At 42.3% G+C, this 15,595-nt stretch overlaps 1 protein-coding gene across 2 annotated transcripts; it reads left to right on the top strand.

Moving 5' to 3' along the window:
* Window positions 1–620: 620 nt before the first annotated feature.
* sel1l (SEL1L adaptor subunit of ERAD E3 ubiquitin ligase) lies at window positions 621–15,181 on the top strand. Of its 2 annotated transcripts, none has more exons than XM_010882467.4 (21): window positions 621–1,176; window positions 1,419–1,462; window positions 2,329–2,533; window positions 3,721–3,888; window positions 4,337–4,442; window positions 5,200–5,362; window positions 5,998–6,051; window positions 6,476–6,535; window positions 6,651–6,732; window positions 6,864–7,018; window positions 7,332–7,388; window positions 7,478–7,546; window positions 7,792–7,869; window positions 8,152–8,214; window positions 8,440–8,527; window positions 8,715–8,863; window positions 9,177–9,342; window positions 9,841–9,915; window positions 11,629–11,801; window positions 11,889–12,017; window positions 12,187–15,181. In XM_010882467.4, exons 1-21 carry the CDS (start codon window positions 1,089–1,091, stop codon window positions 12,421–12,423), a joined length of 2,409 nt encoding a protein of 802 aa, XP_010880769.1. In that variant the 5' UTR covers window positions 621–1,088; the 3' UTR covers window positions 12,424–15,181. The 2 variants fall into 2 exon arrangements, with proteins under 2 accessions (XP_010880769.1, XP_010880767.1); XM_010882465.5 differs by having other exon boundaries at window positions 622–1,176; window positions 9,838–9,915.
* Window positions 15,182–15,595: the final 414 nt, after the last annotated feature.

Raw genomic sequence — 15,595 nt, 5'->3', positions numbered from 1 at the left:
CTCATGCCTGATAATTTTCTTTGGTGTTCCTTGAACTTCACAGATTTGTCATGTGCAATTCAAACCACACTTCCATCAGCTCCAAATTATCTACACAGAATTGTCAACACTCCTTTGACCACTGTTGACAGTCACAGCCCACAGTTTAATACTCTAGAGTCGGTTTTCCTTCATCTAAATTCAACAGTCTAGGTCAGTTGAAGCAAAATCCTGCATACCCTGCCGCAATACATTACCATGGTTTTCTACACCTGATGATAGGCCTATGTAATAAGGCGTTGTGGCTGTCGTGGACAAACCACTAAACTGGGACTAACCAGGGCCACGTTCATTTGCAAAACGTTTTTGAATTTTGCATATAGACATTCCTTTCAATGAATAGAGTGATGACTAATTCTACATGTCGAAGAGGCATACTTTTTCTACATGGTATATTTCTATCTGAGCGTTTCAGTACGTAACAACGTACTCATCACAGTTGTGTATAGTGTACGAGCAAGAAACGTAATTGTGTGTGCTCATCCGATTGGATGAGAGGTCCGTTACCATAAACGATTGGTTAATGTCAGTCAACGTGGAAGAGGATTGGTCACTCGGAGGGATTAGGAAGTTGGGTTCGAGGTTTAGGGGTAGTAGCTAGGCATCAGTAATCAGTGTTGTTAGATCAAGCCCTGCAAAGGATATTAGGAACACCTCGTTACGATTGATTAACAAACTCCAAATACGTCATACATTTACCCAAAAGGATTTTAAAATCTGCCATAAGTAATGGTTTGCTAGCTACGTTTTTTAGCCATCCGGTTGCTAGCCAGCTAAAATATATTGTATGTCAAACAGCTGTTAGTTAGCACTAATAGCTAACGTCGGTTGCTACTTTTTAAGCGTCTTCTCCCCCCATCGGCTATTTTCTCGAGTAAGGTTTACTTATGTTGCTAGAAGATATTTGTTTTATGGGTTTTGTGCTCGAGAACGTTAGTTAGGCAAGCCTGCACTAGAAGAAGAATCCTGAAAGTTCATGTTTAACGTAATCCACGTAGCGAAATTAGCTAGCTAGCAGTCGTAGCTAGTACTGTGTACCTGTCATCTAAATGGATTTTGAAGGATCATTTAAGACTACGAAGAGGATTCGGACTGTGGTGATTCTCCTTCTAGTTTTCTCATACGGAATAGCAGTTGGTAAGTCTTAAAACGTCACCCTGGTAACTGTATATGAGCTGTCAACGGTGATATTATTTGATATGTTGGGTTAATTAACGTTACCTTTATTTAATCGCTAGTTTTAGCTAGTAGCAATCTTGTTTGCAAGGCATACTAGTTATCTCACCATCGTAGAACTATTCATGATAATTATATAATTCGTTTATTTTTTTTAAATTTACACCGTCACGTAATGCCTAATCAATTACTTTTTTTTGCAGAGGAAGAACCGGAGGGTAATCATGATAACACACCAGAGTTAAAGGTATCTATATGTCGTTAACTATTATGAAACAAAGTGCAGTCTAAAAGTATTTGGACAGTGACACTTGTTTTTGTTGTTTTGACTTTTTACCACTTGGTGACTGGTCTGAAGTTTGCAACCCATAGTCTCTTTCCTGGTGATGCAGGCCTGTACTGTCTGTAGCCATCTTCAGTTCCCATTTGTTTTGGGGCATTGTTTCCTTCAGTCTTGTATTTAGCAAGTGAAATGCATGTTCACTTGGATTCAGGTCATTTAGTTGTATCTGAGCAGATTTTTTAAAAATGTATTTACACTTTAGAATTCATCTTAGCAATGTCATCAGCAGTCACATCATCAACTAAGATGCATGGTAGATTTTCAGGACATACATGCCCAAGCCATAACAGTACCTCCACCATGTTTCACGGATGAGGTAGAATGTATTGAATGTCTTGATCTTTAGTCATTGATTCATTTCAAATTTCCTGTGCTGGAGTATAGATTCAAAACTTGTGTTAAAATTATTGGAATGCACTGTATTTCACCAGCTCTAGGTTCAAAGAGGTGTTTGCTCTGGCCTTTTCTATTTCAGTGTTTAATGCAGACTTATCCCATTTTTTAGGACTGTTCACAATAAAACCAATATTGGTGTACAATGAGAATTGTTACAGTTTTTTCCCCCATGGAAATCCTTAATTACTTGATTTATTCTTTACTGGTCATACATTTAATTTCATATTGATGAAATTGGTTTATGATCAAACTAACCGAAGCATCTTTGTATAGCCCTATTCTCCCTCTCATTTTTAACTAATGATGATAATGTCTATATTAAGTAATGCCATGTATCCTATCCCTCCCTGATGTTGCTTGATTCCCCCTTCTAGTCTTACCATGACCCCAACTCGGAGGAAGATGAGGTCCCAGTAGGTGCCAAAATCGTTGCAGGCATGGTGACTTCCCCCAGGGTGGCTTCACAAACTGAGGCAGAGAGAAGACCTGATGATTGGGTGCAGGAGGGTGGGCTGGAGGGGGAAGAAAAGGAGGACTTGCCCACCCAACCTCCTCCTGTTCAGGAAAAGCCTAAAGAAGGTATGTTTCAAGAAAGAGCAGTTGGTGAATCAGTGCTGTTAAAATGTTTACCGTTAACACACCACCATAGCTACCAAGGAGTTTGTCAGGGCCAAAATGTGAACAGTTCTTGAGTAGCCAAGTTAATCAACCAATCTGAATCCAAATGTGCATGCCTGTCACATCCGGAAGGGAAGTCTGATGGCAAAAAGGCCACAAAACAAGCAGGAAGTAAAGATGGCAGTACAGTACTGGGAAGAGACACCAGGGAAGAGACACAGCGTCTGGGGATGTCTGTTAATCCCAGTCGTTTGGCAGTGATTGCAGGCAAAGGATGTGACTAAATGCTAAATATTTGACTAAATGCTACACACTATAAACTGTAAAAATATTTTGTGAACTTCACCGGACTGTTTACAAAATGTGCTGTCCTTTCTAAATGGTTCAACTCATATGGATCGGAATATCCTGTAACTAAAGAGGAAAGTTCTTTAACCATATAGTCAGAACCACATAACTAAAGAATTGTCACTGTCAAAATATTTTTGGAGTTCACTGTCTGTAGTGTGTATTTTATATCTGTCTGCAATGCAGTGTAGGATTCGCCCTGCATATTTCATGTCCTCCTACAGTAGATTTGCATTTTGAGACCTGGGACTTATATTAAACAGGTTAAGATATGTTGTCTGATAACATGAACTGAGAAATGAGACTAAACACTAAGATAAACACTGCTGACACCTGGCATTGACTGTGACAGCAGTGTTTTCACTTTTTGAACTTGACTTCAGTGTTAATATTGACCCTCATGGGAAATTCAAACTTATTCACATCTGTGGGCCATAACTGAGAGTCGAACTAATATTGTGGTTTGCAGTTAGTTCTGTCTTGTTTTAACCAGTAAGGCGAAAGCTTTAGTTTACATGAATAAGATTTAATATATTTGTCTCACACTATCCTTACTGAAAACAGCGACACTTCTGGCCAAACTTGTTTACTGAACCGGTCAAAAGATATTTCATTGAAGCATAGGAATTGTTTAGGCTAATACAAAATTATTCAGATCTCCAATGTAGGCATGACAATGATAACAGATATGGCTACAGTATATGAGTAGAAACATGTAGATCACAATCTGCTTCTTGTCTTGTTTTCCTAAATTGACCATCTCCCCTCCCCCTGCCACATGTGATTACTGCTTGATGTAGTTCCTGTGGTGAATGGAGGCACTGCCAATGGGAAGCCATGTCTCTTTCCATTTCTTTTCCTGGGGAAGGAGTACTTGGACTGTACCACTGATGGACGGGGGGACGATCGACTGTGGTGTGCCACCACCTACGATTACGACAGGGACAAGAGATGGGGCTTCTGTGAGAGTGAGTTTACATAGGCATTTTAGTGTTTGTGGAAACTCTGAAGTGAGATGGTTACTCTAAATAAATCTATGTCCCTCTGTTATAGTGCACATAAGTCAAATGAATCACAAGTCAATCACTTTTTTCCTCTATCCACTCATGCTTGGACTCAATGCTTTTAAGGCTAAAATACATTGTCCTTAGATATTGGGTGTTTTTGTGGCGAAACTGCAGTTGGAATCTTTAGTGATTTCTGTAATTAACACAATCTGTTTGATTTATCTTTGTTAGTTTTAGTAATGCATAATTATGTATCTATTATGCATTTTTTTTGTCCCCCTATGGTCAACCTAGTGAATCAGCCTTATGGTTAAAGGAAAGCACTGCTGCAGGTGTGGCACCAAAACATGGACCTAGGATGAGTGTGTGAAAGCCCTCCTTTTTCAACTACTGCTGTGTTATGTTTTAGCGGAGGAGCAGGCGGAGCAGAGGCGTCTAGCGGACGAGGCCGAGAAGGACTACCAAACCGCTCTCCGAATGATCAACGGAACCAACCGGAAGAGCCAGAAGAAAGAGTGAGCTCACCTCATTGTTTCATCAACAGCTTACCCTCGTTATTACTTTTATCATTATAATTTGATTGCTTGGTGACCCAAGAAGACGCTAGAAATCGTAGTTCTATTATTAGTTCTAGAGCTTCAACTGCTTAAGCAATCAAAGTCAACTTTATTTATGAAGCACATTTAAAAGAAATGTCATTGACCAAAGTGCTGTATAGGACAAAATATCAAAGTATACAAAATGTGAAATTTACAGGTACAATCAAGACTAAACAACAAAGTAACTGTCTTCAGGTTGCTTGAGTGATATTTTTATGCTACATTGCACTTTCATGTGAAATGCTAAATGTAGGACACGTCTGTGCCTAAACCTGTTCACCTGTGCCCGTCACCTCACAATGAGTGATGAAGAGTGAGGGTGTGTGATGCTTTGTCGATTTTAATCGGATACATTTTGTTTTGCCATCAACCTACTTACCTCTTAGTGACAACACTTTTGTGCCAGTTTATTGAAAATAAGAGTTGAATATCCATATTTGTCCGTAAGTATTCAGACCGTTTTCCTTGACACTCCAAGCTGAGCTTGGATGCTTCCTGTGTCCTTTGTTCGCCCTTGATTTCTCTGGAACTTGATACGAGTCCCCCTGTGGCAAATACATTTAATTGGACTCAGACTCGTCTAGATATGTCTGGTCCCACACTTTACAGTGCGTGTCAATGGAGTGGAGTATAGTTTTTGCTTTCACTTACTCAGCCTTCTTTTTATCCTCAGGTTGTATGAGAAACTATTGAAGGTTGCTGAGAAGGGCCACCAAAAAGCCATGGAGAAGGTGGCATATGCCATGCTTTTCGGGGACTACTTGACCCAGAACATTCCCAAGGCTAAAGAGCTGTTTGAGAAGCTGGCCCTGGAGGGCTCCCCCAAAGCTCAGACGGTAATGTTCCTATTTAAACTTAACCCAGGGTATATTGTGGCCAGACATTGTCCAGGATATGAAAGGAACAATGTGCTCCTATAAGGTATAGTATGATTCTTAAGGAACTTTCACTCCCTGAATCAGAAACGTATGGAAAACGTTTTGTGTCTCTGTGACTGCTTTAAGTTTGAAACAAGTTAAAAGTAGTTTTAGTCACGATTGCTATCTTAAGTTAATGCTGTGTAATGTAGATCCACCTGATTAGCTAGCATTGTCACAATCAGCTAGCTGACCCCATAGATTTTCAGTGGTTTTGCTCACACTGTATAGCACTCCTATTTTTTCCACTTGTATCAGTCTCCACACAGGGACATAAAAGTTGTGTTCATGAGTTAATCTGGCAGATTAAAACCTTCATTGCCAATATTTGCACTATCCATTAAAACAACTGGGACATTAAAAATGCTTTGTTAATGCCTAAGAACTAGGGGACACTTAGGTCTTAAAATAGCTAATTGAACTTGTTTTTTCAGGGGATAATCTGTTTACTGAGAGGATTATCTAAAAAGAAAAAGAGAGAATTGTTTTATCAGTGTTCATGCATGTGGGTGGGGGTAGCTTAGTTTAATGCTCCAGCCTGTATCTTCCAACAGGCCCTTGGTTTCTTGTACGCTGCCGGATTAGGAGTGAACTCCAGCCAAGCAAAGGTACCAACATACAGCCTGTTCGCTCTCCCTCTGTTTTTGAATTTAATCATTTATCTGGAGGGACTTTCTCTCCCTCCTTGCTCCAAGCCTCTGTTTCCTTTTCCATGTAGCCTATATACTGATATACAAATGCTACAATTGTTCATTGATATGTTTCTTAATATGGCAAGGTGACATTTCATAATATTAGTGTGGGGTGCACACATTTTGAATACAGTATTTACCCATAAATCATTACTACTTTCATTTTAGCTAAGAATTAGCAACCACATTTAATTTCAAAGTTAACACTTTGCTAATTACGATGAATAAACTATCAGCTTCATTTTGTCAGTGTGTTCAAAGCAGATTTTTTCGTAGTTGTTACTGAATGTACTTCCTAAAACAGGAATGCAAGTTAAAGACTAACCTGTTACTATTTCAGGCCTTGGTTTACTATACCTTTGGGGCCTTGGGTGGAAACCTGGTGTCTCATATGATTCTGGTGAGCTGTTCTACTTGTTATAGATTTGAATTAACAAGCTTTACTTTTTTTTTCTTGTCTGGATAGTCTGTATAATGATTGGCCTTTCCCTCGTTTCCTAACATTGTCGTTCTAGGGCTATCGATACTGGGGTGGTGTGGGTGTACCCCAGAGCTGCGAGTCAGCCCTTACGCACTACAGACTGGTAGCCAATCATGGTAGGACCTCCACGTAACCAGATTAAACATGGTCACTGTCTCAGATGACCGTGAATCTCCGTGTTTGCAGGCGCTGCAAACTGAATAAAAGTCTGAAGGCTTCATCTCTGTCCCTTTCTTCCCTCCTCCAGTGGCCAGTGATGTGTCCCTGACAGGGGGCAGTGCCGTGCAGAGGGTCCGTCTGCTGGATGAGGTGGAGAACCCAGGTTCCACCAGCGGCATGCTGGAGGAAGACCTGATCCAGTACTATCAGTTCCTGGCTGAGAAGGGAGATGTCCAGGCTCAGGTTAGGGTTATAACTCCACCAGCTGCGCGCCTGTGGGTGCGATCACAATCTTTCTTTCCTGGGAAAAATGTTTTGATGAACTGCTTAGGAATGTTGGTTGGTTGTAGTCCGTTAGAAATTGTCTGTCGAGTGTCTTAACATCATACTTAAACTACTCTGAGACAAGATTTTGTAACAGGATTGCTGGGACTTTTTCTGAGATGCCTGATTCATACAGTCCCTGGTGAAAAGTAAAGCTCAATTTCCTGAACAAGGTGCATTTTGGAATCCCATTTGTGTAGTGTTTATTAAAACATTTTTGTGGTCGGAACAGGTGGGACTGGGTCAGCTACATCTTCACGGCGGCCGGGGGGTGGAGCAGAACCACCAGGTAAACCAATTTGAAACCTTGTATAAGAACTAGTTCATACCACTCGATCCTTTTGTGGTGTTATGTTGACGTTTGTTGTCCATCGACAGCGGGCCTATGATTACTTCAACCAGGCAGCGAATGCAGGGAACACGCATGCCATGGCCTTCCTGGGGAAGGTGAGGTTATCACGCCACCTTACAGGCCTGTGTCGCTGTGTGGAAATGCACTATCTGGCTTGGATGTTTTCCTGGGGCCTTTTACCTACTTTCATCTCACTTATTTGATTTGACATTTATTTTTCTCTTAATAGGGATTATATAAATGACTTCCTCTTTCTTCACCCGGTTGCTTGTTTCTTTCTCCCTCTTTTTTTTTTTTCTTCCTCTCTCACAATCTCTCTCGCTCTCTCTCTGTCTTTCAGATGTACTCAGAGGGTAGTGATTACTTGTCTCAGAACAATGAGACTGCCCTGCAATACTTCAAGAAGGCCTCTGAAATGGTGAGTGTCCAAACTTTACCACAGCTTTACCTTTAATTCACTCCTATGGATATCTGACACATACGCCACCGTGCCTGTTTAAAGGCCTGTGAGAATTGCCAACAAAAAATTAAGAATCCACTGCTTGTAGTGATCAAGCAACATTTGTATACTGTCCATTGCTTTTCTGAGTATTTGAGGATCAGCATGTTCTCAATAAATCCCCCAGAAGTGCGCTGTGATTCTGCTGGACCTGGTTGTTGTTTCTGTGTGATGTCCTCACCCACAGTTCTTATCCCTTAGGGTAACCCTGTGGGGCAGAGTGGCCTGGGCATGGCGTACCTGTATGGAAGGGGCGTGCCAGTTGTGAGTGCCAGTATCCACCAATCCCCCTTCTAACCCACACAACTTCCCACCATGACTACTAAGACGATGACAGACAGACACATTTATGCTAAATGAACGTTTTGTACAGTCAATAGGGTTCCGCTGCATCTCTCTGATTTCCTCCCTACATACTTTCCTGCTGTGTGCTTTCTTAGACATTGGCATATTTTTGCTGTGTGATTTACATGTTTGCGTGTCTTCCAGAATTACGAGTTGGCACTGAAATACTTCCAGAAGGCAGCTGAGCAAGGCTGGGTGGATGGACAGCTTCAGCTGGGCACCATGTACTATAGTAGGTGTTGCTTCTTCCATTCGTCTGATACAGTGCCATTGTTAGTTGTCCACCAACATTCTGCTCGCAGCCGTAACACGTTTTCTTTGCTTCTCCTGCCAGCCTCCTCTCTTCCTCCCCCACTTGGACTAATCATTGGGTGTCCTTTGCTCCCTTTTCTCTCTCCCCTTCTCTTATTGCTGCCCAGATGGCATTGGCGTGAAGCGTGACTACAAGCAGGCCCTCAAGTTCTTCAACCTGGCCTCTCAGGCGGGCCACATTTTGGCCTTTTACAACCTGGCCCAGATGCACGCAACGGGCACCGGGGTCATGAGGTCCTGCCACACCTCAGTGGAGGTTGGGCCGCTTTACTGTTCATTACCATTGATCTTAATAGCCATCCATTTAGCCACTGATTAACCACCGAATTGACCTTCATTAGCCGCCCTTTAGTTACCCGTTAGCTGAGAGTGAAGTATTTTTATACTCTGTCTTTGATTAGCCTGGCCTTAGCCACAGCTGGCTGTCAGGTTGGTTTATGAAATCAGACATTTGTGTCCTCTAAGTCTGTGCTTGTGTCAAGGGATCCTGGCTCCTTGTGAATGTCCTAAACACCTCCGTTGTGTCTGTCTTACTATGAATGTGTATGTCTGTGTGCCTTTGCGAGCAGCTCTTCAAGAATGTGTGTGAGCGCGGGCGCTGGTCGGAGAGGCTGATGACCGCCTACGGCAGCTTTAAGGACGGTAACATGGACGCGGCGCTGGTGCAGTATCTTTTGCTGGCGGAGCAGGGCTATGAGGTGGCCCAGAGCAACGTTGCCTTCATACTGGACCAGAGTAAGAACAGAGTAGATAGTTGTTGTGGGGGAGTGTTTTGGAATTATTTTATTTATGAACCTTTTAGCAGCGACTGTTTTACAAACCCCTGTCCCCCCCCCTTCAGAAAGGGTGCACGTTTTATCTCCCATACAAGGCTTCGAAAGCATTTGGATTGAAGAATACATGGTCAAGAGGTCATTACTTTAAAAAAAAGAGGTGGAGTGAACTAGTGTGCACTTTAGAAAGTTGAGAAAATAAATTTTATATTTAGTAACATATAAGAAAATGTATCTTATTTGGTAAGACCATGCTTCCCTTCCACTTCTCTGCCACAAGAGGCCAGTGTGACTATACAAATGGAACCAAGCATGTGGCCAGTCACTTATAGACAGTTATTTATATTCAAAAATACTTGGACTTTAGGATGTTTGATCATTTCGACAATTAATTAAAACAAATATGAATCCCAATAATAATAGTTGTGTCCATGCGTACGCTTGTCTTCGTTTTAAGCAGAGGAGGCCCAGATCTTCAGCGAGAATGAGACATACCCTCGAGCCCTTCTCCACTGGACCAGAGCGGCAGCACAGGGTTGGTCTGCTCTCTTATCTACATCTATCTACATCTCCCTCTCCTTCTTCTGCCCCCTCCAGTAGATGTGGAGGAAGATGTCTAGGTTAAAGCTGGGGCATTCAAATGTATGGTTCTAGTATTGACAGGTTGTGTGTTACATGGGCTATATGGGGCTAAAATGAAGCTGGGTGACTTGGGCGTATCCTTCTACTTTCTGACCTAGAGCCCCAAAAACAAAAAAAAACATCCAAAAAGATCCTATGTTGTGTTTAATTTAGCTTCTCCTTCTATTTAAAATGCAATTAACCTGAAAGCAAAACTGACGCAACTCATTATGTAACAACAAAGACGATGTTACGTGATTCCCGACCTGCACGGAACCCTGAATAGCGAAAGTAAAATTTTCAGTGCAAACAAGGACAGGTGGGCGGGGTGACCGCACCCAGACACCAATAGTGGGATTGGTTGAATAATATGTCCGTGACAACAGGCTTGAGTGGGTTTTCTTTTGTATTTTTACATGGGGTTGTTCTATTCAACATGAAGGCCCATTCTGTTTTTATGTCTCTCCAAACAAAACAATCCTTGGGATTTAACAAAACCATTTTCTCAGTCCAGGGTAATTTAAATGTAAAAAGCTCTCTGACTGAGGCGGAACAATAGGAGAGCTTACTGCCCGTAATCTGGGAGTCCATGATATAATTCATGGAGATTCACCTATCAAGTAGCAGTAGGACCCGGCCCTAACGAAGCCAGCAGATCAGTCCTGGAAAGGACACTGCTTTGAAAGGAGGCAGACGAATTGGCCTTTTTTCTTTTCCCAAGGTCTATAGTGTTTCCCCCACAAACACACTGTTTTTAAGTGGACATGGAGGCGGGTAATTATTCCGACAAGTGCTTTGGCTTGTTCCTGGTTACTCACAAGCCCGGGGCGGGGCTGCGTTGGCGCCCTCCAGTCCCACGTCACAGTGGAACTGCTACGCCTCCTGCTTGGGACCGGTGTGATAGTGCGTGTGTCACTAAAGCGTTGCAAGGTCATCTAGCCACACGGTCCTCTATCTGACCACCAATACATTGAAGGGTACATGGTCAGGGATGAGACAGGACCCAGCAGGTGATACCGTAGGTACTTGATAGCTGACTTAATGGCGAGGGCCTCTTTTTCTATGGAAGGATAATATGCTTATGTATAATATGTGGCTCTTGGCTTCATTCTCCCCTGGGCAGAGGTGGTCTTTTATCTGTCATTATAGCCGTAGGGTAACTCATTATATCCCTCATTAACGGGCAACACTCTCTCCACCACCTTGTGGGGCCCTTTCTGCTGTTATGGAAGTGGTAATGTGTTCCCTCGTGCTGGGCCATGCTACTGACTGGCGCTCTCACAAACTGGTTGACATGTTCCATGGGCGCAGCACCAGATTTAAAGGGGATCTGGATCCGGGATAATACCCACAAGTTCTCCGGAATGTGCCTGACTGTGCGGGTGCTTCAGTCCCCCCGACAAGATACATTTTATCATTATGGGTCATTCCGTGCGTTCGATGTCCACAGCGCCCCCTGCTTAAAGCGTCTTGCTACGGCGCGCAGGCTGCTACTGGGTCTTAGGTCCCACAGGGACTGGCCACAATAGGAAGATCATTGCCTCACCTACTTTGGCCCCAGAGTAAGTTCTGACACGGTCACGTGTACTGTTACAGTTCTGACTCGTGTACTGTTTGTTCAACCCAGGTTATACCGTGGCTAGGATAAAGCTGGGAGACTACCACTTCTATGGTTATGGTACCGACGTGGACTACGAGACTGCTGTCATTCACTACAGACTGGCTTCCGAGCAGCAGCACAGTGCTCAGGCCATGTTCAACCTAGGCTACATGCACGAGAAAGGCCTGGGCATCAAACAGGTAGGCGCACGTACCTCCACGCGGTCCACGCTCCCACTCCAACGTTGCTGTGTAAATCTCATGCCTTTTGACTTCCCGCTCCTCCAGGACATCCACCTGGCCAAGCGTTTCTACGACATGGCAGCTGAGGCCAGTCCTGACGCTCAGGTACCGGTCTTCCTGGCTCTGTGTAAACTGGGCCTGGTCTACACCCTGCAGTACCTGCACGATTTGAACGTGAGTGCACATCGCCGAGCAACTCCGGCTCTCTGGGTGTTTTCGCCTTTTCCCCTTCGCGTTTGAACTCCGGCGCCCACGGCAGACTCAGCCAGCTGTAATCGATTTTGGGTTAGTGCTTATAATCACTGCTGTCTTCTCTCTGCCCCTGCCCCCCCTTTCCTATCAGATGAGTGAACTAGTGAGTCAGGTGGACCTGGACCAGTTGCTTGGCCCTGAATGGGACCTCTACCTCATGACTGTCATCGCCCTGCTGCTGGGTACAGTCATCGCCTACCGCCAGAGACAGCACCAGGCTGTGCCCCCGCGCCCCCCGGCCCCAGCTAGGCCCCCCCAGGAGCAGCCACAACCTGAGGCCCAGACTCCGCCCCAGGCACAGGCGCAGGCTGAAGAGGAGCAGCAGTGAGAGATGGAGGGGGAAGAGGCCAAGAGAGTGAGGTCCTGACCCCCACCCTCTTCTACCTCCTCTCTAGGGGTTGCTGGGGTGGGCTAATGCGGACTAACCAGCTCCCATCCCGGAAAACCACCTTCCTTCCCCTGACTCCTGCATGCTGACCACTGATTTATGTAGGCTACTGAGCTGGCCAGTGTTGCGCTGCTTAACTCTCAATTTCTGTCAATGTTCTGAGATCTCCCAAGCTGAAGGATGAAGAAAGGAAGGCAATTGAAATGGACACTGTAGAAAAGACAATACAAACTCAAGACCTCTTAGTATGTGACTCAGGGTATCAGCAGCTGAATCGCTTCACTGAACTAGCCATGTGGGTTGCCAGATTGGTGCAATTGAGGCGTCTTCTTAAATATCACCCGATCTGTGAATGAAACAAAGTCTCTATAGGTTGGAGGATTTTTTTTCTTCAGATATTCATGTTCTGATTTTACATTAAAAGTTACATTTCTCTTTATCAGCAAATACAGTTTCACAAAGAATATGGAAACCTTGCAATATCAACAGATTTGTCAGGTGGCACCACTTGGGATATCTTTACCTCCTAGCAAATAATTTGTTAATGAATATGTTTTGTTAGAAGCACGTTTTGTAAGCGAACATATTCTGTTCATAAACAATTATCCTTTATCAAGCAAGTAATTTTTTCTAGAATGCTTTTGTCATCAATAGTTGCTTGAATTGCAAGGGTTAAAGCTTCTGTGCAATTATTTCTTCAGCCGACATGCACAGTTTCTTTTCAATGCAAATGTTTTCTTAAGAACTTCGCAAATGTGCTTTCTTAGCGCTGAACTAAAGAAGTAAACAGCTGAATAATTTATTTAAATTTTAGTTAAACCTCTTACTACATGGCTGAGCTGTTGACAATGTCTTTGTTCAAGTGAATCATATAATGAAAGCTATTGTGGTCACTTGTTAGTCATTTGGGCTCTACTATGATCAAGCATCAGAATGGAAACAGAATTGTTGCTACTTCTCTAGCTACCCCATTTCCTCCCTCTGTGTGGCTTTGAAGCAGTTAAATATAACGTAAATGAATATATATTCTTAATACCGTGGTAATAATAATATTCGACAGATAATATAGGTTGGGCTGTTGCAGAATGCCAGTCCATCACACTGAAGGACTTAGAGTGCAGGGTAGAACAGTGTTCTTTTTCTACATTGTTTGTTCCTGATGGTGGTCTGCACTTCTGAGCTCATGACTGTATACTTAGACAGATGAACAACAATAATAGCAATGGCCACAACATTATATAGGCTACTTTTGCTAATAATATAATTATTAAACAAATATTACAATTGTGGCATGCCCATATTGGGAATGATATGTCAGACAACCCCTGTAGACTCTTTTGTCTTACAAAGCCTTTTGGGGAAGACAACTGAAGCAGTCACTTCAGCATACATACATACAGTTTCACGCTAGATCGTAATTGTGGTGTAACTCTAGTCTAAAACCCTTTACAAATAGTGCAAGTTGTCTTTTATTTATGTATCAAGCATTTCAAATTGGACTGTTTATCTAGGATCAGGTTTGCCTTTTAGATCCGAACGATTAAGATTAAATGAACAAGATAGACCTGATATTATCCTACAACAAGATATTTAACAGATAAGATCATACTTGTGTGTAATGAGGCACTGGGAAACACTGTGCAAAGGTAATCTTATAGTACATTCAGCAATATTGCTTTTCTTGGGCTGTTTCATTATTGCACTAAAAACAGCTATTCTACTGTGCACAAGTCTAAGGCCACAGGAGAAAATTGCTATTTATCTGACCAGTATGTTTTTATTTGAACACTACTTTATAACATTTAAATACACACAAGAAATTATGAAACGTAACGTAAACCTATCGGCTTTTTGAACCAATTCAATATTTTCTATGGCCTTCCTTAGAATGCCAAACTGAGGCAAATCACTGTGGTGGACATTCATGTAAATGTTTTTAATGTGTCCTGTGGTAAATTCTTCCAAGCTTTTTGTATGGTTTGCCATACCGCTTTGGTCTGTTCCTTGTCCAAGTGATCCCATGTAGCTTCAGTTATGTTTAGGTCGAGTCTCCATGGAAGCCAATCTAAAACTGTTTTCCGTCTGGAATTCAACTCCCAAGAATGTCTTAATGATGCATTCTGGGACTTTTATGAAAAACAAACCATTTTTCAAAACCTCCCATTTTGGGTGGATGTGTTATTGTTTATGTGTGCAGAATATCTTTTACCTCAGCCATGAAATTCCAAGTTTGAAAAAAGTGGTTTTGAGGACAGGCCACATATTGGCATATACATGACACAATTTCCTTGGACAGCACCACCAATAACCTGAGCAGAATGTATCACAGAATGTGTCTTTAATCATCTTTGCAGTGTTTTGGACCATTATTGTGTGACAATATTATGTTTTTGCCAATCAGTCTAAGATGGACATTTCTTGTAAAACCTTTTATCACTGTTGACGCTTGCGCTTGGTGATAGATTTCACTGAGCAAGCATTTCACTGGATTTTCTTATGTCCTTCAAGGGACTGATCTTTAAGTACTGTTGATCACATGCAGACAGATGTTTGGGTCTTCAACCTTCCCGGTTCTTTGACATTTCTAATTATTTTACCAGATACTGTATCGTTACCTTGAGGGCAATGCAAAATTGTTACTTTTTTTGTTTATATTTATAGTGATTTTGAGCAAATAAACAATTACTGCCAAGATAAATAGCTTTAAATAACTTTCTCAGGTGGCCTAAGGATTTTTCGCAGTACTATTATTATAAATAATATATGTCGTTATAAAGGCTTAATGTCTTGTATGAAACTGATTTAAAATACACAGCCATTATATAGCCATTTTGTCCCTCCATAATATGCCAATGCCCTTACACTTAAACCTATATATCACAACCTTATTGGATGTAAATGTATTATTCAGATTTTATAGGATGTTTCAGATTAGACCGCTCACCTTGACATGTGATATTTTCTCTGTATTAACATTGGTAGCAGTTTCTTATCCACAACGTGGCATTGTAGGTTACACACAATTCCTTTGCAAAAAAAACACTGGTCCAGGTCTTCAAAAAAAAGAACATTTTTAATGTTGATTGGAGATGAACATTGAATGAAATGAGCT

This window comes from Esox lucius, chromosome 18, assembly GCF_011004845.1.
Source record: "Esox lucius isolate fEsoLuc1 chromosome 18, fEsoLuc1.pri, whole genome shotgun sequence".
NCBI lineage: Eukaryota > Metazoa > Chordata > Actinopteri > Esociformes > Esocidae > Esox > Esox lucius.
Note: the sequence above shows the minus strand (reverse complement) of the source record. Positions and strands in the feature narration are given on the sequence as shown.

What these genes read in the sequence shown, in the direction of transcription:
- sel1l (XM_010882465.5), top strand. Translation starts at nt 1,089, where the DNA reads ATGGATTTTGAAGGATCATTTAAGACTACGAAGAGGATTCGGACTGTG. An exon ending in GCTCCCCCAAAGCTCAGACG is followed by an intron (nt 5,363 to 5,997) that starts GTAATGTTCCTA and finishes ATCTTCCAACAG; the next exon opens with GCCCTTGGTTTCTTGTACGC. An exon ending in TGGTGTCTCATATGATTCTG is followed by an intron (nt 6,536 to 6,650) that starts GTGAGCTGTTCT and finishes TTGTCGTTCTAG; the next exon opens with GGCTATCGATACTGGGGTGG.